Below are 26,568 nucleotides of genomic sequence, written 5' to 3'. Positions count from 1 at the left end.
CTAGCTTTAGTGTTGGTCAATCTACTGCTTTTATTATGTGTTTGCACTTGTCAGAATTTTTTCTCAGCAGTGTTTTCTTATTCATAGTTTTTATTTTTTTCTTCTTTAAGAAGTCCCTTTAACATTTCTTAAAATACTGGTTTGGTGGTAATGAATTCCTGCAGCCATTTCTTGTCTGGGAAAATCTGTTTCTACTCAATATTCTGATCAGTAAGCAAGAACTGTGGTGACATGTCAGGCAAGTAAGGAATTTAAGGGTCTTGCTTGTAGACAGAAATAACAACAGCAGTTTCCATTTCAGTTTGCCAAATGTAGCATCTCAGCCATTATGGGCAATATCCAGACTTCTTTGAATTTTTTCTCCACTGGACTACCAAACATCTTAAGTAACTGCTTTGTCATCTCTTTTTAATTTATAATTACACTTCTACGCTTCAGGTGTTTGGGGACTTTAGCTCTGCATTCATGTAATAGTTCCAATTCCTAGGGTTTGGGATACATCATAGTTCCTGCCTCTGAAAAAGGTCAAATGTAGCAAAAAAGACACACAAATTACTATTACACAGTTAAGTGAATAACCGACATTGATGTTATGCCTGTTATGTGACAAGCACTGTTTTAGGTGTTAGAAATGCACAGTTGTAAGACATGGACCTTGCCTTCAAGAGGCTTAAAATGTCATCTAGTGCAGGTGAGAGAACAGTATAGGTCAGGGGGTGATACTAGAATTGCAGTGACATTTCAGTGCTCAATTTCCCAAAGCAATACAGAAAAACAAGAAGGGTCTGTAGGCCATAGGAACTGTATGAGCAAAGGCTGGCTTGGCCAGGCAAACCAAACAGTAACTACTGTTTATTCAGTACTTTTTCTTAGTCACACTTTTTCTAAAGGCTTTGTGCACTTTTGCCTTTCCATTTTTATATTCACAACAATCTAGTAAGAGAGAAAACAGACTCAGAAAGGTTAAATCACTTGTTAGCCCCATGACAAACAACTAGTGACTAATTAAAGTAGATTTTGTATCCAAGTATGTCTGACGCCAATGCTTAGGCTTACAGACACATCACATGCCACCTCCTTAAAAATGCTAGAAATTACCAAGTTTTAATAATGGAGTTCTATTCTTTCACCTCTGAAATATTTCTCAGGTTCCCACTCCACTCTGTACTTGCTGCCTTATTTCAGGTCCCCCATCATCTTCATGTACTATGATATCCTCTGATACAGTTACCATCTCATAGCCTTTCTTGTTTACAATTGGTTATTGTGTTATTTTCATTTATTGCCATAGAACATCTAGAACATTGTCATGTCGCTTTTGACTCCCTTGATTTCTTTTAAAATAAACTTCAGATTTCTTAGCACAGCAGTAATGACTTTGTTTTGCTCACCACTCTATCTCCAGCATCTATAGCTCTGACTCATAGTAGGAACTCAGTAAATAGTTGTTAAATTAATAGAGTACATTCTGCCTCTGCTGGTTTTTCCAGCCTCATCATTCACCTCTGCCCCTTCTCATAATCTTAGCTATAGTTACTTATAGATCCTTGAGAATACCATGTTCTTTCACTCCTCTTTGCCTTCATACAAGACTTTTCTTCTTCCTGCATTGCAATCCTTCTTGCCTCTCAAAATATTTAGTAAATTTCAAATCACCCTTAAGTTATTTCCTCTGTCAGGTAAAAGAATTTGGACTATATACTGAGGGCAAAGCAGCAGAGGCATTTAAGCAGAGATGTAATTTAACTAGTTTTACCATTTAGAAAGGTGTGACTGGCTGCCTAGAATGGATAGAAGCAAGACTGGAAGAAGGGAGAGGAGTTAGAAGCCTGATGTAGTCACTTATGTAACAGAAGAAGGCTACTTATCTACAGAATGGTAATATGGATAAAATGAAGTGGGCAGATTTTTAAAATATCAGTAATACAATATCATATAACTGAATGATTTAGATGTGGAAGAATAAGAGGAGGCCTAAGTTTCGATTTGGGTAATTGGCAATTGAGTGACTGAATCATTCAATGAGGAAAGAATATTGGTGGAGGAGTTGATCCAGAGTAGACACCCCCAGTTCACAATTGAATATAGCCCTTGGCCTCAGGAGAGGATTTGGGGCTAAAAATGTAGATATAAATAAACATTGTATCGATATAATTGAATGAGGTTGTCTAAGATGAGCTTGGCTAAGAGTGAGTAGAGAGACAAGGTCAGTGCCCTAAGAATCACTTTGAAGGTATAGTCAAAGATAGAGGAATTCAAGAAGCAGCAGGTGAAGAGAACGGACAAGGCAGGAGACTGTAGTGTCATTTATCACTATATTTAAATATTTCTGGAAATCTCTTCTGGGCTGTGAACTCCTTAAGGATTTTATCTTTTTAAATTTTGTATGCTCTATGGCATTTAAAACAAAGCCTGACACATAATAAGTGCTTGATTTAATATTGACTACTGCGTGAATAAGTCAAAGGGCACATGGGAAAATGGCCCATGTACTGGCTGAGATAACTGTTATTTGCCAAGCCAAGAATTATGTAATCTTTAGGCAACGGCAGATCATCACAGGTCTTTAAGCAAGGAGACAACATGATCAGATTAATGTTTTTGTAAAATGATAGTAGAAATATAGAAAGCAGATTAAAGAGAGAGCAGAAAAACCAGCTTGGTTATTGCAGTTGGCCATACTGAATTTAGGCAATAGCCTAAATTGGGGTTGGAGATGGTAAAAGATGGAATGGATGGAGTTACGATGCAAGAGCAAAGAAAGAAGGCTAAAATTACTCTGGGAAATATTGTTTGGGCACCAAGCAGATGATTATGCTATTGCCTGTTAGGGAAGGAGAAAAAAGGAACAAGTTTGAAGGGGAATAACAACTTCAATTTGGGCATAGTATTACGGTTGAAATGTTTATATGACATCCAGGGAAATTTTCCATTGAGTAGTTGGTAATACAGGTTTTGAATTCATAAGAGAAGTCTAGGTGAAAGGAACAGCTTTAGGAGTTAGTCCATAGTAATAGTTTGGATAAGCATAAGAACTCAAAGAACACTGCAAGGAAGTTATAATTCTGCCTCTGAGGATGAAGGAACATTTCAAAGAGATCTTGACAGTTTAACTGGTCCTCCAAGAAAAAGAAGGATAAAGGAAAGAGTACTCCTGACAAAGCAAACCTATGCAGCTACGGCATAAAGAATGCTAAAACCTCACCAAGATCAATTTGTTCGTGAGTTTATCTTCCTTTAATATTTTTAGTATAAAAACTTGAAATGTTTTCTATGGATAAAAGGCAGAATGTGGACTTTAACTTCTCTCTTGCTCCATTTCAAAGGAAAGAAGATTCTGTATGATATACTTGCCTTTGCCAAAGAAAGTGTTCATTCTCATGTTACCACACTTGGACCTCAGAATTTTCCTGCCAATGACAAAGAACCATGGCTTGTTGATTTTTTTGCCCCTGTAAGTTATCTTTATGTCAAAATTAATATAATATTGTCAGATTTTCTCTTGTCACAGCAAAAATACGTTTTCTAGATAACCTTGAACCATGAGGACTATATGTTACTCAGTTTGAACCACTGCCACATATGTCATCTAAGAGCACTAATGATGTACTTGCCCTCTAAGGATTAAGTATATCCATGCATAAGATTTGCAATACCTAATTTATCTTACTTAGCGTATTGCTCTTTGCAAAAATGATGTTTCTTTGGGCTCATTGCTTATGAATTTTTTTTGTTTTGTAGTGGTGTCCACCATGTCGAGCTTTATTGCCAGAGCTACGAAAAGCATCAAAGCATCTTTATGGTCAGCTTAAGTTTGGTACACTAGATTGTACAGTTCATGAGGGACTCTGTAACATGGTAAGGCAAAGTGTAAAAAACTTATTCTGATTTAATACTAAAATGAAATAACTTTTCCAAACATATACCTATATTTAGAGAAGCAACAAATTGTTTAAAAAAATAGTTTTAATAAAATGATTCAAAATAATGATGGATTAAGACATGAATATGTAGTTAAATGTAGATATGGTCTTATCAAACTTGGGAAAACATTTAGTTGACTTGATAAAATTCATGAATTTTCAATTATTTAAGATCTTTATTTTTTTTAACTTAGCATTACTTTTTGGCTGTCCATAATTTTCATTCTTTGGCTTTCCTCAGGATAGTGTAGCTAATAGAAGGAAGTTAAAATAACAAGCTTTTTGAGACCTTTGTTTATATAAAAATATTTCATTAGGTGAATTAATATATACTCTTAGTTCCAAGAAGTACTAGAAATTATCTATGTCATGATGAAAGTATATAATACTACCTATAAAATAATCTTGGGGAAAAATATCAAATCAAGCCTTTAGATCCCTCCGAGGATAGGAAATCCAGTGACAGAGAGAAACATGTTAAATGACACTATGGGTCATGCAGCCTTCAAGTCCCAGCATGTTAGAAGACTTTACAGAACAAACACCCAGTTTATCGGACAGCTGTGTTGAAAGGGGGATGAAGAGATTATAGACTTAAAGGACATGTCATTCAAAAGCAAGTGTAGGCCTTGTTTGGATGCAATTCAAACAAACCAACTGCAAAAATAGAGAACTGGGGAAATTTGAACACTAACAGAATATCTGATGGTTTTAAGGAGTTAGTGTTAAATTTTAGGTATTAAAATGTTAGTGTGATTATATTTAGGGGAAAGTCTCTTTTAAATATAATGAAATATGCATGGATGGAATGAAAATTATCTGGAATTTGCTTTAAAATAATCTTAGGGTAGGAGTAGAGTGGAAGGAGGTATAGACGAAATAAGAGCAGCCATGAATGGGTGGGTAATTGTAGCTACAAGAGTACCTGAGACTTTATTGCTATCTGCTTTTGTGTGTATTTTCAATTAAAATTTCTAAAAACTAAAACTTTTTAAAAAGATAAATGGAAAAGGGAGGAGGAGAAAAAAGTTAGATAAAGAAGCGGGGGAAATAAGCAATATGTTTTAATAACATAATGGAAGTAAATGGAGGATGGAACGTTTATGGCATCAGTATGAGGAATAATTTAAAATGCAAAAACAATAAGTATAAAAATTAATAAATGTGAATGAATTTGGCTACACGAGATGTTAAAACTATCACCAAAGAAAGGGACACTTAAAGTTAAGACAAACAGCAGACTAAGGAAGTTTTTGCAGCATATATAACTGACAAAATCTTAGTGTCCAGAATGCTTTAAGACTATAAATCAATTTTTTTAATAGAAAAAATGATGTTTACAGACATTACATAAAAGAGGTTAAAGAATAAATATAGAAGTAAATGTGGAAAATACTCCACTAGTCATCAAGAAAGTACAAATTACACACTAGCTGCTGCAGATAAATGCACATGAAATAATAAAACATATTCATAAAGTGTCAAAAATTTCTAAGGTAAAGGATGTGTCAAGCCAGATCACAAAATCTCTTGAAATAAATTTTTAAAAAGAAAAAAAAGGTACAAATTACAACAATAGTCCTAGACCCTCCCCATCTAACAAATTAACAAAAATTTAGAAATCTCACAGTTGCAGGTATATGAATAAATTACCCAGTCACACAGTGGAATATAATAACGCATTTAAAACTGGATCTAGCTTTACCAGCATGGGTGAATACAATATAAAATGAAAAAAGCAGGTTATAGAATAGTCTACAGACTATGATAAAATGACAGAAAATTTTGAAATGCTCAAACATTACACTACTTAGAGGTACATATGCATGTAGCAAAAATATAAAAACATGAAACCTTTATTTTAGGATATTGATTGTTTTTAGTGTCATGGAAGGAAGGAAATGGGATCAAAAAAGAGAACTTCCAACAATCTGCTATGTGGCAAAAAAGTTAATCTTCCTTAAATTTAGGGGAGAGAGATGTGGCTTGGATATTCGTTAGATTTTTCTCTTTATTAAGTTTGAAAAATTCATTACAGTAAGTTTTAAAATAAAATAAATAAAGTCTTTGGTTTTTAATGTCTTACATGTGACTCTGAAAAGATGCTAAGCAAAGATACAAAATTAATTAGACACAATAATTATCTTAATTTGAATTCCTCTAGGTTTTCTACTGTTAATCTCAACTATTAAATAGTCTATAGGTAAATAAGTAAAATGTAAGAGTTTAAAACCATGGTCTCAGTTTACCTGGAAGAGACCAGGCAACACTACTCAATTTATTGGTGGATCTAAGCCAAGTCACTTATCCTCTCAAAACCTCAGTTTCCTCATTTATAAAGTTGACTTAGTAATTTTAGCTGCTGGATAGAATTGTTATGAGGAACGGATTAGAAAATCCTAAAATAGGATTGTGTATACCTTAATTATTAATACATTTCTTTATTCTTGCTCTTCTATTTTCTTGATTTTTTTTCTACCTAGATAAATTGGGATATTTATTATGATTTCAAAAAAAAGACAAGCTAGAGATCAGCCTACTCTTTATAGCCTCAAGCATCTCAGTTTAGAAGAATGAAAAGAGACCAAGCTCATAATTACCTATGCTCACGTATCTGTATTTCACGTCTATGGATTTTATGCCTAATGGAATAATTATAAATAGGGATCAGGTATTCATCAGTACAACGGTGAATCCATTTGCTTTGCTAAATTTGTTTAGGCTAAAATTTTTCAGTTACTAGCAATTTAGCAACGGGTTTTTAAAATCTTGTTGTCACTTAAATAAAAGCATGCTGGTTATCAATTTGAAACAAATAGGTAAAATGTATAAAATTTTAACTTAATTTGTATTCTCATTCTTAACAGTACAATATTCAGGCTTATCCAACAACAGTGGTATTTAACCAGTCCAACATTCATGAATATGAAGGACATCACTCTGCCGAGCAGATCTTGGAGTTCATAGAGGTATTTTAAATTAATGTAATTCCATAGTATTATAGATTATGGAGGTCTATAACAAATTATTTTAAGTTCATGGCTATAAATCCCTGTGTGTGTGTGTGTGCACTTTGTACAAATAATAACAGGATTTATTCCTTTTATGCCAAATCTTTTCTGAGAAGAAAATGAATTCCTTAAATTTTTCTAATGTTTTATTATGTACTTACTATAAACTCTGAGAATAAGTCTGTGTTTTGTTTGATACATAGTTCAGTGCCTTGTACTTAGTGGACACTAATACCGAATACGTGAAATAATATTTCCACATAAAGCTTTGCTCCTGTCCTTTCCCTGTTTTCTCTGATGGACCCAACCACTGATTACTTCTTTTAGGCCCATATAGATAAGACAGGAGTGAGCCCAGTATTATTCAGGAAATGTGTGAGTAAGTAAGGGCAGTCTTACCTCCCCCCCGCCCCCCCACAAAGGGCCTCTCTCAAGCCTGGGCAGCTATGCCCAGCTTGGATTACTAGCACAGAAGTGCTACACATCCATAGCATCACCTTCTCCCTCCTCTTACCCCCTCACTAATAATCTTGATTGACTAAAATAGTTAACAGAGGCCTTCTAAGAATGAAAAATTTTGCTTATTTGCTTAAGTAATGACTATTCTATTCTCTGCCCAACTCATCTCTTCCCTTCTCCAGAGTAATAATTTTTGGTTTTGATTGTTTCCCCCAGTGAAGCTAACATCTTTGTTGATATTACCTGATCATGATAGACTGAAGCTTTGTTAAAACATTTGGAAGAAGTGATCTGTAAAGAGGTTGTATAGTATCTTCAGTCAGAATGTCAGAAAAGTAGACTAGTAGGCTTTCCATTATTAAAGGGCCATTTCTAAACCAATCATTGGTTTCGGAGCAGAACTATATGGTTTATGTAGACATCTGGACAGCTCTTGGAAATCTTGCCTCATCTACCCATAATCTCAGAGTTGCCTCTTTTCCCTTTCCTAAGATGATTTTAGGAATACAAGGAATAGAAAGAAAATGTATCTTGATTTAAGAAGACAGATGGTCAAATCTCAAACTTAAAAAATTAGGGATTGTGTCTTCCTTTTTAAAATAATTCACTATAGAGTCTCTTTAAGATATCCTTAAGTATATTTTTATTATTCAAAAACAAACTTTTCTAAATGACAGATACCAACAATTTACCAAAATTTTATGAACAACTCTTTTTTTATATCTATTGTAATGAAAGCTGTGTTGTCTTAGGATCTTATGAATCCTTCAGTGATCTCCCTGACACCCACCACGTTCAATGAACTAGTTAAACAAAGAAAACATGATGAAGTCTGGATGGTTGATTTCTATTCTCCATGGTGTCATCCATGTCAAGTTTTAATGCCAGAATGGAAAAGAATGGCCCGGGTATAGTAAAATAATTTTATTTTCAATCTTAACATTTACTAAGAATGTTTATTTAACAGAATTATTTTGAAACTGGGATGCACGAACCCAATTCTGGATTATAACTTAATAATATTTCTGATCATACCACTTAGATTTCAGTTCAGTTTCTGACCAGTATATGAATAGTATAGAATAATCTACCTTTTTTTACATCTTACTCCATACAAATTTGACCAAATTCCTGCCGAAGTCAACCCAAAGTTCTCTATTTTCTAACAAAATTGTCCTACTTTTTTTATTTTTAGAGCTTAAATGTATAGTTTCATCACAATATTGTAAAACTTCAAAGAAAAAATAGCCTCGATCAATAAAACATATGGGTTTTTTAAATTTTATACAAATAGTGTTATAAATCATGAAAGATTGGAAAGAAATGTAAATACCAGAATGGAAAATGCAGTGACTTTTTTATATTTATTTCTAAGATAAAAATAAAGCTAACAGTTAAAAGTGATTTCTAGTATCTTAACATTTAAGATATAATTTTATGCTATTTTCAGTAAAATTTTTAAATTTGGGAATGAGTCAGTATGCTACCTGCAACCCATGTCTTCATTTGAAAAGGTAACTCTTGAAATACCATTGGAAAGACCTGTATTAGTCTTGGTTTCTAACATTTTGAATTTTAGGAATAAATTATTTTCCCAATTTAATAGGTGAATGAAATCAACTGTTTAATATGCAAAATGGTAGTAAGTTCTTGACTACAAAATTAGTTTTCCAGGTTATTGCTGTAAATGTTCTATGTGTTTTAAACCTTTTTTATTTGATGAAAGTAACTGATAAATAGTATAATTGTCTCATAGTGACAGTTTCTCTGTTGTAAACATGTATAAAATACTTATGGAGGTAATTTTATTCTAATCACTTTGATCTATTTATCTCTTCTTTTTTTTTTTTTTTTATAGACATTAACTGGACTGATCAATGTGGGTAGCATAGACTGCCAACAGTATCATTCTTTTTGTGCCGAAGAAAATGTTCGGAGATACCCTGAGATAAGATTTTTTCCCCCAAAATCAGATAAAGCTTATCAATATTAGTAAGTATTGTCTAAAATATGAAGACATCTATTATAGTCATTTATCTATAGTTAAAAGTTAAAAGTTATCCTAACTAAATAGGATACTAAAAGTTAATCCAACAAGTATTTTGGGGGGCTCAACATGTTTTAAGATCATGTTCTAATGAGACTTTCAGAAGATGAAAAGTTAATTGAACAGTCCACTGTTCATGAAGCTGACAATCTAGTAAAAAAGATAAGGAGAGAAAAAACATTTATTAAGTCCCTATTTGGTTTGAGGTATATACAAGATCTTTTGCTCATATTATTTCCACTAGTCCTCACAAATACCCTGAGAAACAAAAATTGTTACCCTTCCTACTATTATAGATAAGTAAACTGATTCACAGACCTTAGATAACAGCTACTAAGGCTTGAAGCTGGAGTTTTAACCTAGATCTGTGTCAGTGCCCATACTATTTCCACAACACCACATGATTTTTCAGGTAGAAAACTCAAAATCAAGGCAGAATATGATGATGATTATTTAAAAAGTAAAAATGAACCATGGATTTCCAAGGAGGAAAGGATCACAACTGTAAGAAATCGTAAAAGACTGCATTTCTGAGGTGGCTTTTGACATTGCTCTTAAAAAGTGGGTAGGAATTTCACAGACAGTAATAACTGGAGTAAAGGTTCGGGAACTAAAGTTTTGGACATTTTGCAGTTTGTCATTCCCATGAGTCTATAGGAGATGTCCATCAGGCAGCTAGACATTCAGGACTGGAGCTCAAAAAGACATGTAAGACTAGAGAAAAATATATTTGGAAGCCATGCAAGCAGAGTTTGAAGCTACGTATATCTGAGAAGAGAGATGCTGCATGAAATCATTTGCTTAAATTCATCTTTTAAATTACTACAGTGAGATTGGCTTTTGAACATATTCAATAATGGAAAATACTATTTACAACTTACATATTTTTTCTTTTTTCAGTAGTTACAGTGGTTGGAATAGGGATGCCTATTCCCTAAGAATCTGGGGTCTCGGGTGAGTGATTAAAATATGTATCATTGTATAAAAGTAGATTTAATGCTATTTACCTTCCTCTTTTGTCTGTAATTAAATTTACTATGAGTTGTTTGACTTTAGCATTTTAAAGTACTTGATAAAGAGTTATAATTTACCAAAATAAGGTTTTACTTTATTATATTGTCATTCTTTGAAGTCATTTTTAACTCAGAAAGTTTTACAATATTATATTGTAGAAGTTTGCTTTGGTTTTGTATAATGAAAAATAATTTTGATTCCTTGCCATAGATTTTTACCTCCAGCATCCATAGATCTAACACCTCAGACTTTCAATGAAAAAGTTTTACAAGGAAAGAATCATTGGGTAGTTGACTTCTATGCTCCTTGGTGTGGACCTTGCCAAAATTTTGCTCCAGAGTTTGAGCTCTTGGCTAGGGTAAGTCTTGTCTATCTATTAAAATAAATTGTATTTACATGCATATTTTGGTAATTAGATAAAACATTTTAAATATAATTTTTATTTTTTCTCAAGTTTCCTCTGAAATTTAAAAGCTCCATTTTATTTCTATGACTATAATCTTTGCAGTAGATTTCATCCTTTATTAAAACGTTTAGCTAACATCTTCTCTGCCTTGGCTGACTATATCCTCTACTTAACATTAACAGCCAGAAGTTCATTTCTCCTGCCTTTTCCCTATTTTCTTCTCTTACCACCATTACTCTGCTATCCTCTGGGCAATCAGTAATCCTAACAGTTTTATCTCCTAAATGCCTTTCAAATCTGTCATCTCCTGTCCATGGCCTCTGCTAGCCTCTTGGTTCAAGCGTTCATCATTGTTCACCACCTTATCATATGTGCCTCTTAAATCGTCTCATCTTGCCAGTGTGCATTCTTCAGTTCTGCCCCAGTGATCTTTCTAAAATATTGCCACCTCTGGCTTTCTGTTAACCAAGATTCCTTCACTTGTATTTTTGACTAAGATCTCTGATCTTATTCTTCCTAACTCTTCAGTTTTATCTCTATCCTCCACCCTACACGTTAAGTACTCCAGGTGTGCAGAACAAATACCACTATGTACATACTATTTCTTCTCTCTAAACGGCTTTTCCTTACTTTAGTCATCTGGATTTTGTCTCCTTATCCTACAAAACCCAGCTCTAATAACACTCCTGTGTTCTTTGCCCTTCTCAGTTAAATAGTATTACCTTGTTATCTTATACTCCATCAGTGTACTTATTCAGTGCATATTCATTATTTGCCTAGGTAGGTATCTGTCTCCTCCATAAGACTGTGAGATTATTGAAGGAAGGTACAGGTCTCCTTTATATTTATATCCCAAGTATCTAATTCAGTCAATACCTATAAAACAGAATACATAAACTGAATGCAGTCTTAAGTTTTTGGTGTTTTTTTCATAACAGTCCTATTAATGACCTAATCTGGATTGATAAGTTCCTTGTCTCTATATTCAAAAACCTTTGTCAAGAGCTACAAAACACTCATTAGAATGAGAAAATCAGCTCCAGTTCTACCAGTCTAAACAGCTGAACATTATAAGCAAAGTGATTTCAAAACTTATGTGAGTCATAAAATAGTTTAGCTATTGAGTGGTCCTTCAAATAAGAGGTTACTCATTTTTACCACTAATGTCCTCTTTTCCTCTTAAGTTTTATTTGTTTCAACAATTCTCTTTTGTTGTTGTTAAATTTATTAGGGTAATGTCGGTTAATAACATTATATAAATTTCAGGTGTACACCTGCATACTCTAACATCTGTGTACTCTGTCGTATGCTCACCACCCAAAGTCTACTCTCCTTTCATCACCTTGTATTTGAACCCCGCTTTATCCACTTCGTCCTCCTCCCACTCCCTTCCCCTCTGGTAATCACCCTTCTGTTGTATCTGTGAATATTTTGTTTTATTCACTTGTTCTTTTTGTTTTATATCCCACATATGAATGAAATCAGAGTTCTTGTCTTTTTTCCACTTAGCATAATGCTCTCAAGATCCATCCATGTTGTCACAAATAGCAGTATTTTGTCTTTTTTATGGCTGAATAGTATTCCATTTTATATATATGTACTAAATCATCTTTATCCAGTCCATTAAAGGACATTTAGATTATTTCTGTGCTTTGTCTATTGTGAATAATGCTGCATTGAACATAGGGGCATACTCATCTTTATGAATAACTGTTTTCACATTTTTCGGGTAGATACCCAGAAGAGGGATTGTTGGGTCATGTGGTTTTTGAGGAACTTTCATACATTTCCCATAGTGGCTATACCAGTTTACATTCCCACCAGCAGTGTGTGAGGCTTCCCTTTTCTCCACATCTTCAACACTTATTATTTCTTGTCTTATTGCTACTAGCCATTCCAACAGGTGTGAGGTGAAATCTTATTGTGGGTTCGATTTGCATTTCCCTTATAACTACAGTATTGAGCATCTTTTCATATATCTGTTGGCCTTCTGTATGTCTTCTTTGGAAAATTACCAATTTAGGTCCTCTGCCCTTTGATTAAGTAGCTTGTTTTTTGTTGAGTTATATGATTTCTTATATATATATATATTGGAGATATTGTTTATAAATATACTCTCCCATTTGGTGGCCTTTTTATTTAGTTGATTGTTTCTTTTGCAGTGTAAAGTCTTTGTAGTTTAATATAGTCCCATTCACTCATTTTTCCCTTGACTTTTGGATCAAGTTCACAAAAACTCTGAGACCAAGGTCCATGAGTTTAGTGTCTATGGTTCTTATATATATTTTATTGTTTCAGGCCTTATATTCAAGTCCTTAATCTATTTTAAGTTGATTTCTGCATATGGTGTCAGATAGCAGTCTAGATTTATTCTTTTGCATGTGGCTTTCCAGTTTTACCAACACCGTTATTGAAGAGATTTTTCTTTCTCTGTTGTATATTTTTGGCTCCTTTGTCAAAAATTAGTTACCCATTTATGTTTTTATTTCTGGGCTTTCAATTCTGTTTCATTGGTCTGTGAGTCTATTTTTCTGCCAATACCATACTGTTTTGATTATTGTAGCTATGTAATATACCTTGTAGTAATGGAAAGTGATACCTCCAGCTTTGTTCTTTTTTCCTCAGGATTGCTTTTGTTATTTGGTGTCTTTTATGGTTCCATACAAATATGAGGATTTTTTTTATTTCTGTGAAAAATACCATTGGGATTTTGATGGAGATCGCATTAAACCTGTATATTGCTTTAAGTAATACAGCTTTTTTAACAGTTAATTCTTCCAATCCATGAACACAGAATATCTTTTTATTTCTTGGTGTCTTCAATTTCTTTCAACAGTGTCTTGCAATTTTCAGCGTACAGGTAGGTCCTTCACCTCCTTTGTTAAGGTTATTCCTGGCATTTTATCCTTTTTGTTGCAATTATAAATTGGATTGTTTCTTTTTCTGATGTTTCATTGTTGTATAGGAATGCAGTGGATCTTTGTATATTTGTTTTATATCCTGCAACTTTCCTGTATTTGTTTATTTTTTCTAATAGTCTTTTGGTGGAGTCTTCAGGGTTTTCTATATATAGTATCGTGTCATCTATAGATAGTGACAGTTTTACATCTTCATTTCCAATTTGGATGCCTTTTGTGTTTTTTTTGTTTTTTTGTTTTGTTTTGTTTTTTTGTTTTTTGCCTAATTGCTGTGACTAGGATGTCCAGTACCATTTGAATAACAGTAGCAAGAGTGGACATTCTTTTCTTGTTCCTGATCTTAGAGAAAAAGCTTTCAACTCATCACTATTGAGTATATTAATTGAGGGTTTTTCATATGTGGTCTTTATTATGTTGTGGTACTTTCTATGTCCATGTTATTGAGTGTTTTTATTATAAATGTATGTTGTATCTTGTCAAATGCTTTTTCTGCATCTATTAATATGATTATGTGATTTTTCTCCTTTGTTAATTTGGTAAATCACATTGATGTGGAACTATCTTTGCATCTTTAGAATAATGTACGAGTCTTTTAATGTATTGTTACACTTGATTTTTAAGATTTTTCATCTATGTTCTTCAGAGAGATATTGGACTATAATTTTGTGTGTGTGTGTGTTGTCCTTGCCTAGTCTTTATGTCAATGTAATAGTGGCCTGGTAAAAATTAGGATATTATTTGCTCCTCTTCAATTTTTTTGAAGAGTTTGAGAAGGATAGGTGTTAAACCTTCTTTGAATGTTTAGTAGAATCCATCAGTGAAGCCCATCTGGTCCTGAACTTTTGATTTGGGGGAGGTTTTTGATTACTGTTTCAATTTCTTTACAAGTAATGGGTCTGCTTAGGTTTTCTAATTCTTCATGGTTCAGTCTACAAAGGTGGTATATTTCTAAGAATTTGTCCATTATATTTTATTGAGTTGGGTGGCATATAGCCTTTCATAGTATTTTGTATGCTCTTTTGTATTCCTGTGGTGTCCATTGTAACTTTCATAGCTGATTTGAGTCTTTTTTTTCTTTAGTGAATCTGGCTAGAGCTTTATCAATTTTATTTATCTTCTCAAAGAGCCAGCTCTTTGTTTCATTAGGTTTTTTTTTTTTTTTCCTATTTTTTTATTCTCTATTTCACTTATTTATGCTCTAATTTTATTCTTCCATCTGCTGACTTTGGACTTCATTTGTTCTTCCTTTTCCGGTTTTATAAAGTGTAATATTAGCTTGTTTGAGATTTTTCTTGTTTCATGAGGTAAGCCTATAATGCTATAAACTTTCCTCTTGCCTACCACTTTTGCTGCATCCCAGAAATTTTGGTATATAGTATTTTCATTTGTCTCTGTTTATTTTGATCTTTTATTTCTTCTTTGACCCAATATTTGTTTGGTAACATGTTTAATCTTCACATGTTTGTTTATTTTCCTCTTTCTACTTGTAGTTAATTTCCAGTTTCATCCATTGTGGTTGCAGAATATGCTTGGAATGATTTATTAATAGCCTTAAATTTATTGAGACTAGTTTGGTGCCTCAACATATGATCTAGCCTTGAGAATGTTCCATATTTACTTGAGAAAAATGTCTGTTTTGTCATTTGTGATGGGAAATTCTAAAAATATCAATTATGTCCATTTGGTCTACTGGTCATTTAAGGCCAGTATTTCCTTATTGACCTTTCTGGGTGATATATCCATTGCTGTCAATAATTGTATTTCTGTCAGTTTCTTCCTCTAGGTCTGTTAGTAATTACCTTATATATTTTGGTGCTGCCAGATTGGATACATACATATTGATAAGTGTTATGTCTTCTTAATGAATTGTCCCCTTTAGCATTATAAAATGTCCATCTTTGTTTCTTGTTACCTTTTTTTACTTTGAAATCTATTTTGCCTTTCTGAGTGTTCTTATATATCTTTGAGTTTCTTCATATCTGCAATCTTGTATTCTGTCATTTAAACCACATTCCTCTGTGAAGTCTGTAGACTTCATTTTCTTTCTGTGCTCCCAAGTTACTTTGGTTGTTCATAGTATTTGATGGATTGTTTCTGTGTCTGTGCATTTGAGGTAGTGATCTCTTGTGTAATGTTTTGCTTTCAAAAGTTCTGCAGGTTGATGGGTAGGATACTTTCTTTTGTTTCCCAGTAGATGGTGCTATAGTTCAGTTATTTGTTTTCTCTTACCTGAACTATTTGTGCCTCTGGGAACATAGTGGGACCGCTTCAGGTAAAGTACCACTAGCGGATGTCCTCCCGGTGACCAGCTTGCCTCAGTTATGAGACACCACCACTGTGGTAGGAGGATGTGGCAGGTGGTGGAACCGGTTTTGTAAGCTTCCAGAACTGTCTCCTTTTTCCTTGTGTTTTTGGCTTTACTGGGCTGTGCTGGAGCTTGTAGGGGAGAGGAGGCAGGCTCACTATCCTACAGGTCAACTCACCTGCCAGTTCTAACTGTTGGCTACCGTTTTATTTGAAGTTTCCCAGTTACCTCTACCTAGTTCTGCCACAGTATGGAGGGGGCAAGGGAACTGCCTTTTCTGGGAGGGAAACTGCTTCTACCCAGTCTCAGGCCCACACTGTGAGAGCTGCAGCCAACTCCTCCTCTGCTACCATGCTTGCTGGAGCTGTTGTGGGCGCCAAACTGCTTCTGTGGCTGCTTTCCCTGTCTTTCCCCCATCCTGCTTCCCCTTTCATTCCAAAACACCCACCTTTGTATATCCTGATAACGTGGATCTCTCAGGCACATTTGTGTGTTGATCAGGATATTCTTATCGAGTTGTAGTTCAGCTTGTTGTGAACTTAAGGGGAGAAACAGTGGAGCCTTCTCACTCTGCCACGATGTTGACGTCATTCAACAGTTCTAACAAAATGTTTGAATATAGCAGAAAATTATTAAACATGACAAAGATCATTTATTCAATAAATCTTAAGCACCAAGTGAAATAAATACTGGGCTACAAAAATGGAAGGACAAAAGTTCCATGTCTTTAAGGTTTATACTAGTGGGAAAATAAAATGCAAATAAATATATGTACTACAACAGGATCATTGCTGTAGTGAAATTAGAGTGAGGCAAAAACATGGGGAAAAGGACGTCAGAGTCATGCTAGGAGGCGACAAAAGGGCTCCACAGAAAAGTCAGTATTTGAGATAAGAATTAGAACATGACTAGGAGTTGGCATTTGAGAGGATTGGCTAGAAAGTACTCTAAGGAAAAAAGACAGTATTTGCAGAGATAAAAGACATAAGAGAGTGGGGCATGTTTGGAGATCTTCATTGTTGATCCAGTACTACCAGAATATAAAGGCCACATGGGGAATGGCAAAACTGAGGTTCAATAAACAGGCAAAAAGAAGGTTTAGTCCTTTTCCTCCTACTATTCATATTGTACACTCTTCCTCGGTGATGCATATTATTCAGAATATGTTCTGTATAAACGTTAGAGGAGAATGATTGGATATGGCCAAATCCATTTTACATTTTAGGCAGATCACATTGGATGGACTAAACACAAGCCAGCAAAGCCAGAGAAAGATATTTAAAGCACCAAAAACAATATAGGGCCCTCCTATAAGTAATTGAGAATACAAAGCAACTAATATATGAAATAAATATAGAAATGACATAAACTTTAGATTTTTAGTTTTGTCTGGATTTCTCTGACCTTCGGAGGGGAGGGGTGTGTGGACGTGTGGACGTGTATGCGCGTACATGTTTCTGCCTGCAGCTTCACTGGTGCCCTAAATAGTTTGCCTTGGGGACAAAACTAAAGGCAGAAAAGATATTTTAGTTGTCCCAAGGTGAGAGATGATAACTTGAACCAGGATTGAGGCAATGGTGTTAGAAAGAATGGGGAGATATAAGGGGGATATAAGAATAGGATTCCAGGTTTGATTGTGGTAATGGTGGGAGAGGAAGGAGTCTAGTACGGCCCCAGTTTCTGTCCTGAACTGAGTGGCTAGGACAGAAGAAGAGTAGGTTAATATGGAGGAAGGCTCGGTTTAGAAATGTTGTTTGTATTTAAGGTGCTTCTTTGGCTGAAGCCAGCCCAGTACATGATAGCCCAGTACATGACTGCGAGATTGAGGGGAGAGGATGGGGTTTAGCATCAAATGGGTATATAAAACCTCCCTGAGAAAGTGTTCACAGTGAAGGAATTATTGACCAAAAATAGAATTGTAATTAGATATTATAATTTAAGGGCAGGTGTAGAAGGACATCTTCTCACTAGAAATGAAGAACAGCTAGAGGGGTAGGAAAGCCAAGAGAAAATAGTGACAAATACTAAGAAAGAAAAGAGAATGGTTAGCAATGTCAGGTACCCATTAAGAAGATTGAAAAGAAATCCATTCACTTGGGTCAAGTAGAAGTCACTGGTGAATTTATGGCAGTTTCAGTGGGGGGGAGCAGTAAAAACAAGTTAGACCAAAATCTATTGATAAATACATAAATAAGTAAATGACAAGAGAAAACATAGTAAAAGAGTAAACTCAAAAAGAAAGAGAAGCAGGATGGTAGCTAGGGGAACCAGTGCAGTTATGAAAGGAATCTTTTTGATCATGTGTGTAAAAACTGAAGAGAGTTAGAGATCTGACAAGGAAGACCTGGAGAGTGTAGCTGAAGTGATCAGCCTTCCACAAGATGAAGAGCGCTACCTCAGCACATGAGACCAGAGAAAGGTGGGGTGAAGACAGAATCTGAGATGTCTGGTGTGACAGACAAGGTGTAGGTACGAGGAAGTTGAGATAGTTCTGGGTAAAGCGTCTCAGTTTTCTCAATAGGGCAAAAGAGTTTTTTAGCTATTGGGGAGGTGGTGCTGGACAAATAGGAGATTTAAAGAGCCGGTAAAAATTTGGAAACAATCTCATTTTGAATGGAAAGGATTAAAACTTAAGTTTTTTAAATAACAAATATTTAGATGTATAAAGATTTGAAACTTTTAGTATCATATTGCTTTGTAGTTGCCAAAATACTTTATGCCAAAGAGAATGGCAAACCGTATTTTTCTTTTTTCAGATGATTAAAGGAAAAGTGAAAGCTGGAAAAGTAGACTGTCAGGCTTATGCTCAAACATGCCAGAAAGCTGGTATCAGAGCCTATCCAACTGTTAAATTTTATCCCTACGAAAAAGCAAAGGTACGTACAGACTTTTTCCTATTCGTTTCTTTCTTTTAGCAGGCCAACATCAAAAGATTTGTTTTTAGTGTTAGTAATACTTTTTTCTCGTTTTTTCTCTATTTGTCATTTTTTATTGCCTGTTACTGAAACAAACTCCTTTTTACATATACACTGATTTTAAGGGGTTTTTTTGTCTCGCAGTTGATATGATATCCACTGCCTTAAAATTTTTATACTCATGAATAGAAAAACTACTAAAAAGATATACCGAAATATTAATAGTGGTTTTTTATCAGTGTAGAGTTCAAGGTAATTATTTACTTTGTGAAGTTTTTATTTCCTACTTTTATAAAATTAATGTATATTATCTTTATAAACAATTTTTTTTTTCCAAGAAAGTATAGTGTACTATTATAATACTTTTGAAATAGCCTTAATGGCTGAACATTTATCTTGAGGAATGTTTATTCATGGTTTAGACTACAAATAAAAGTTAAGGTCTCTTGCTTCAGTTATAATTCCTTTTTTTGGTCACTGACAATATCTTTTTTTTTTTTAACAAGAAAACTAGATTTCTACCTGCGGGTCTTACAATTCTGGTGACAACCTCTGTGATTCTTGGTACAAAAGCATATGTTTTTCAGCCAGTATAATTGTCAACTGAAAGTAATCATGACATTTGTTGTCTTCCCAAGTAAAAGAATGACATTTTCAACAATAGAACTGTGATAAAATAAATATTTGCCATGTACTATATTTGTGTTTTCAAGTACAACTTTTGAAACAATTTCAAATATTTTAAGATACTGTTTGAGAAAGAATATCAGATTAAGCTCTGTTATTTATTGGTAATTATAATACATTTTGAAATAGAGCTAAATAAAGAAATTAAATGATAAATTTCAGAAATCTAGAATTTTCATTGAATGACTTTGATTAGTTTAAGAGGCTAACTCTATCTTAAGAACAGCCTAGGGTAGACAGAACTTGAGAGTAAAGGAGCTTATTATACCAGAGCCTAAATCTTCATTTTTTTGTAATCGCTACCTCTAATTCCCAATACTCAGAACTGAGAAACAGGTGACATAAATAGGGACCTTTTCAGGTAAAATGTAGTTGGGGACATAACACTATAAGGAGCAGTCACAGAATTGACTAGGCAATCGAGTGAGTTCTTTGAAATGATGATGTTACTACCATATGTCCAGAGGAGCCCAGAGGACAAATTAGAACCCAAAACATCCCTATTTAAACTGAACAACAGGGGTGGCCTCCTGAAGTCCAGGCCAGATGAGAAGGCCAAAGCAGAACGATTGGAGTAAACAAATACCAGGTGGACAGTTACACAAAGAAACTAAATACTAGCATACACATATGGGGCTCCCACCAAGAAGAATGAAACAGGGCTTCAGATCCAAAATAAGCAGAACATATTGGATATATTGACTTGCCCCCTTCCCTGCTTCTCAGCCATCTTCCTGCTGTGGGCAGATGAGGGCCAGGATGCTTTCCATTGTGTGCTTGCTTAGTCAAGGTTTTGTCTTTGCCAGTGATTATATTGGAATGATTTGGGTCCTCTGGGGATGTCTTATACAATTTAGGTGTTTTGAAGCATTTGAAGTAAACACTGCATTTTCTCAAGGAATTATTTGACATGTACCCATAACAGTATTGTTAATATTTATTTCAGTTAAATAACGGTAAACTGTGCTTTTGCAGCATCATTTCCTTGAAGAAATTCGAGTTTCGAACACTTAAACTTTAAGGAATATTTAACCAAATTTCTTGGATGGAAATGTCATGTTTCAATTATAAGAAAGGTGTTTGTTTTAATTTTAGAGAACTATTTGGGGAGAGCAAATAGATTCTAGAGATGCAAAAGAGATTGCTACCCTAATAAATGAAAAATTGGAAAATCTCCAAAAACATGGAAAGAGAAATAAGGTAAGAAGAACCAAGTCTAGAGCTAACTTTGGCAAACATTACCTAAAGTTATTCTTACTATACTAAACAGATCAAGTGAAGCTTCAAAAAACAGTAAGTAGTTAGAAATTTCTTTTTCGGAAAACATAAGAATCAGAATATAGCCTTTAGACGTTGACATGCTTAGACATTTGGATAAGTAAAACCATTTAACACAAAATAGTGACTGGTCATAAATTATTTAAATTTGGTTCAAATGGCAATATAAAGCATTGACTTGTTAAGAATAAATATACTGGAGCCTCATAACACATTTTGGATAGCAGTTTCTTTTGTTCTTGGTATAGTCAGGATGTACTGGAACCCTTACTCATCTGGCTTCTCCTTGAATTTTTAATCTATCAGGAAGCAGTACAACCTTTTTTCCACTATTCTTCTCAAGAGCTTTTTATTTTTTTCTTCTTTAAATTATTGCCAGTCTAGTACATACGTAGAAACAGACCAGAGAATCCATGAAAGCTAGAATGCTTTCTAAATGGAATTTAATATAATCACATGAAGTTTCCTAGATTCTTTCCCCATAAGGTGAAAGAAGGGGGAAAAAAAATTATAGTCTCTGGAGAGCACTAGAGACATCTGGCTTTATAGAAACATATTCGAACTACAGACTCCAATATAGAAATTCTTAGAGCCTGCTTCAAAAATTATACTTTCCCCAAATCTTAAAGATAGGAAAGATGTAGTTATGAATCTTTATTTTCTTGGTTTCATTTAAAAATGTTTTTCCAGTGGTTTAGCTATGTTAGTTTTCTTGAAATGTTTTCTTTCTAAAATTGTGACTTTCAAGTTAAACATTTGAAATAAAAAACATTTAGTCATAAACCAAAATATCATAACTGAAATTAAGTTAAAAAGTATATCAAAGTACAACTTTGGAAGTGTGTAAAACTTACTGGTAATATCTGCCATGGGCAGGTTAAGAACAGTGCAATATCCTTTTATTTTCCATTGTTGTATGTAGGCAAGATATGTTTTTCATATGATTCATTAAATAAGAATATTGAGTCATTATTTTTGAGAAGGTAAAATTTACGTAGTTTATATTATTTTACTTTGTTTTTAATATTGTAAACTCATGCTTTTTCAATTACTTTTATATTATTATTGTAGGATGAACTTTAATGATATTGAAGAAGAAAAAATTAAAAAGAAATTCAGACAGATGACATCAGAAGACATTTTTTTAGATTGTTACTACATTCTTGATGGGAATAAATGAACATTATATTGGACTTGTAAGTGCACTGTCTGGCATGAATGAAGGGTCTGCAAACTTTTTCTATAAAGGGCCAGATAAATATTTTAGGCTTTGTAGAGCGCATGTGGTCCATTGTCACATGCGTTTCTTTGTTTCTGTTTTGTTTATAATCCTTTAAAAAATGTAAAAACTATTCTTAGCTGAAGGTCATACACAGATAGGCAAGTCACATTCAGTCCACGAGCCATAGATTGCAGACCCCTGAAAATGATGTTTAAGCTGGCTGGTTTGAATAGGAGCCTGCTCTGCTATTATATACATATATGTCTAAGTTGTACAAAGTGGATTTTTATCAAAGGTTATGGCTTGCATGAGAAGAACTTGGTTTTCATTCACTTGTTCTCATAAAAATTCTCCAAAATTGATTCTCAAATCATTCATTTCATTTCAAAAACACAATGTGGCAGGCAAACTAAACAGATACCCTATTTTCATGCTATGTTGCAGTGAAAAGATTTTGCATTCTTTCTTAAAGGTTGAAGAATTTATTTTAATTTTTCACAATTGAGAACAAAAATTTTGTAACAGTTAAAATCTATAGATTTCTACAGCATTCAGAATTATCTGAGGAAAAATTATTTATAGTAATTGCACATTGTAGAGTATCCCAAATATGTCAAGTATTTAGAGTTTTTTGTTTTAAAGATACTTGTTAATTTATTTTCTGAATATTTTTCATGAAAGTTTTCCCTGTGATAATTTACTTTTGAAACATGTTTCTAATATTTATGATTTTGCCTTCTGCGCTTTGTTTTGATGAGTATGTTTTATTTACATTTGCCTTTTGTCCTCGTAGTTGTGGTGTTTTACTCTTGTCTAATCTCTTCAAACAGGAAAAGTAATTTTGCAGTTTTGTTTTACAATAGCTCATAATGATACAGTGCTTATTCTAGTTACTAATTTATTGTTGGAGGCCACCATGTTCAGAGAAATATTGGCACAGTAAGTGAAGTTATTTTTGTAAGAAAATTAAGTATGTAAATCTAAGGATAGGATCTTTTAATTTCTCAGTTGTTCAGACTCAAAAGAATCCAAAAATTTTTCCTTGCATTTTAACAAAATATTGTTAAGTAATATGTAGTTAGTTGTAATTTAGGGTATGTGGAATGGTAAAAATCCCAAATAATCAAAATAAGTCAATGAACTTTTTAAAAAACTTTAGGTTTCCCTAAAACCTATTAGGATTATGTTTTATTATGTTGCAAGAGTTTTGTTTATTTTTTTAATATCACTTTCCTCCCCCAATATTTCCTCATATTTTATAGGTGTAATTTGTAGAAAAAAATAGATTTTTTCATTTTCAACTGTAATCCTATTTTTTATATTCTCTCCCATATTGTTTCTAGTGTATTCCTTAACTCCTTGTCTTGGATTTCACTTTACACATGTAGACAGATCTAGAATAATCACCACTTCTGGCCTTAATTTAATACCACCTTTTCGAATTTTGATCAGTAATGGCAAGTGCCTTTCATTTAATTAAATTTTCAAAGCCTAGAAAATTTTTTTAAATTGGCTTGTTTCTTAAAGAATCCCAAATGGAATGCCTAAAGAGGTCCTGGTAAATATTTACCGAATTACTCTACCAGTTATGTGAATACCAGTGTGCTAGACACTGAGGGGAGTACCATGGGATCAAAGCTATGGGCCCCATCTCCCAAGTGTGTGTAATTCACAGTTCTGACCCCAAGTCCATAAACCAGATTATAGGTACCTACACTATTACCTATAATTCCAAACTTAATTGAGAAACATCTTAAGCAGTAAATAAAATAGTAAGTACTATGTATCCTGTTACTTGGCCTAAGTATGCACCTGTGGAATCGGCTCTAAAGCCAGGGCTACCTGGGAGTCATGTTAATATGTATCATATTGGTAATATACTTCAGGAGATTATTTTCTGTAATCATATCAGTGTCGTTGGGTATTTCAAAAACAGCTGACAGAATTAAAGGTTTTAATGGTCACATTAGTACAATAGCACCTCCAAAGAGTACCATTTCTCTCAGCACCATTTTTGTGTGCATTTAGCCTTGGGTGACTACATGGCACTATTTCTGTCAGACCAGGGTGCATTCCATCAGGCAGCTGGATTTGAAAATTGAATATATCTGAGTATGTGGCTATTTGAAAGAAACCATTTGGAATTTATGTTTAGGGCATTAACGATGCTTGCCTATTCCAATTTCCCAAATTTTATTTAACATCTTTTATATCTTTTTTATTTAAAGTATATGATTAAGATAAAGGAAAAAATAAAATTATATAATGACTTTATATTGTAAAAGTTTTCTTTAAATTGGTTCTTCACTTTCTGAAAGTACTCAAAGCAGAAATTTTCTTTGAAGTACAGTCATCAGAAAAGAATTACTATGTTGCTTCCTGTGAGACATTTATAGAGCTATGAGAAAGTTTTTAATGAGGTATTTTTAAGCCATTTTAACAGAATTTTGCATAATAGCCAATTCTTACTCCTTAGTCTACCAACAAACCCAAATAAATGTCTTAAATTATATTCAACCCTTTACAAAGGAAAGCAGCAAGAGAGGCATTAAAAAAAAGGGAACTACAAAACACCCAGAAACAATTAAGTGATGGCATTAGTAAGACCTTAGTTGTCAGTTATTAATCTAACTGTAAGTGAATTCTCCAATTAAACAGAATAGCTGGCATAATAATTTCTTAAAAGACTAGACTATATGCTGCCTACAAGAGACATTAGCTTTAAGGATAGACATAGGCGCAGAGTGAAAGGAGGGAAAAAGAAATTCCAAAAGTGGAAACCAAAAGCAAGTTGGGATAGCTATACTTATGTCAGACAAAATAGACTTTAACACAAAAACAGTAATAAGTAACAAGATTATATAATGATAAAGGGGACCATCCAACAGGAGGACATAACATTTATAAATGTTTATGCACCCAACATAGCATCTTAATATATAAAACAAATATTAAAAACAAAGATAGAAATAGATAGCAATACACTAATAGGGTGCATCAACCCCCACTGCCATCAATGGATAGATCATTCACATAAAATCAGTAAGGAAACATGGGGCTTAAATTACATGTTAGATCAGGTGTACTTAATGTTTACAAAGTATTGCATCCAAAGAAGCAGCAGAATGCACATTCTCAAGTCCACAGGGAAGATTTTCTAAGATGGATCACACGTTAAGCCACAAAGCAAGTGTTAATAAATTTAAGAAGTTTGAAATTATATTGTTTCTTTTCTGACCATAAATGGTATGAAACTAGAAATGAATTACAAGAAGAAAACTAGAAAAAGCACACATGTGGAGATTAAACAACCTGCTACTGAACAGTCAGTAGGTTAAAGATGAAATCAAAAGACAAATCAAAAAATAACCAGATAAAAATGGAAATACGCCAAAACTTATGGGATGCAGCAAAAGCAGGAAGTTTATAGCAATAAAAAGCCTACATACATTAAGAAAAAAAATCTTAATTATAACCTCAAGAAACAAGAAAAAGAACAAAGGAAACTCCAAATTAGTAGAAAGAAGGAAATAACAAACCAGTAGAAATCAATGAAATAGGGACTAAAAAGCAAATAGAAAATATTAATGAAACTGAGTTGGTGTTTTGAAAAGATAAAGATGACAATTTGTTAGCTGGATTCATAAAGATAGGACCCAAGTAAAATCAACAATTAAAGAGGAGACATTACAAATGATAGAGTAATACAAAGGATCATGAGAGAGTGCTGTAAACAATTCAATGCCAACAAATTAGACAACCAAGAAAAAAAATGGGTAAATCGCAAGAAATATACAATCTACCAAGACTGAACAATGACAAAATAAAGAGTTTGATCCAACCCATTACTAGAAAGGAGAGTGAATCAGTAATGAAAACGTACCAAAAGTCCAAAACCAGATGAACTGGTAAGTTCTACCAAATTACAAAAGAAGAATGAATACCAATCCTCAAACTCTTCCAACACAAGTATTGTTGAATTCAGTTTGGTAATATTTTGTTGATTTCTGCATCTGTGTTCATCCTGATAGTTGCCTGTAATTTTCTTGTAATATCCTTGTCTAGTTTTGATATCAGGGTAATACTGGCCTCCTAAAATGAGTTTGGATGAGTTTCCTGCCTCTTGTGGTTTTTAGAAGGATTTGAGAAATAGTTGGTGTTTCTAGTAATATACTAGCTGTGCCCTTGTCATATATGTCCTTTATTTTGTTGAGGTATGTTCCCTTTGTACCAGTTTTGTTGAGGATTTTATTGTGACTGGGTGTTGAATTTTGTCAAATGCTTTTTCTGCATCTTGTGAGATAATCAAATGATTTTTATCCTGCATTTTGCTAATGTGATGGATCATAATGATTTTGCATATGTTGAACTGTCCTTGTATCC

General features: G+C 33.6%; 1 protein-coding gene across 5 annotated transcripts in view; it reads left to right on the top strand.

Moving 5' to 3' along the window:
• The window catches only part of DNAJC10 (DnaJ heat shock protein family (Hsp40) member C10), a 40,728-nt gene extending 18,181 nt beyond the window's left edge, over positions 1-22,547 (top strand). For 3 of the 5 annotated variants that reach the window (XM_016149782.2, XM_016149781.2, XM_016149783.2), the window contains exons 14-22: positions 3,327-3,454; positions 3,742-3,858; positions 6,791-6,892; positions 8,146-8,301; positions 9,252-9,385; positions 10,341-10,394; positions 10,665-10,812; positions 18,840-18,959; positions 20,781-20,966. In XM_016149782.2, coding sequence (XP_016005268.2) covers positions 3,327-3,454; positions 3,742-3,858; positions 6,791-6,892; positions 8,146-8,301; positions 9,252-9,385; positions 10,341-10,394; positions 10,665-10,812; positions 18,840-18,959; positions 20,781-20,951 — 1,130 coding nt within the window. In that variant the 3' untranslated portion in view covers positions 20,952-20,966. Of the gene's footprint in view, positions 1-3,326; positions 3,455-3,741; positions 3,859-6,790; positions 6,893-8,145; positions 8,302-9,251; positions 9,386-10,340; positions 10,395-10,664; positions 10,813-18,839; positions 18,960-20,780; positions 20,967-22,034 lie in introns of those variants that run through there. The other 2 variants (XM_036236604.1, XM_036236605.1) reach the window with 1 other exon arrangement.
• Positions 22,548-26,568: the final 4,021 nt, after the last annotated feature.

This window comes from Rousettus aegyptiacus, unplaced genomic scaffold (genome assembly GCF_014176215.1).
Source record: "Rousettus aegyptiacus isolate mRouAeg1 unplaced genomic scaffold, mRouAeg1.p scaffold_m13_p_2, whole genome shotgun sequence".
Classification (NCBI taxonomy): domain Eukaryota; kingdom Metazoa; phylum Chordata; class Mammalia; order Chiroptera; family Pteropodidae; genus Rousettus; species Rousettus aegyptiacus.
This window is presented reverse-complemented; position numbering and strand designations above follow the sequence as displayed.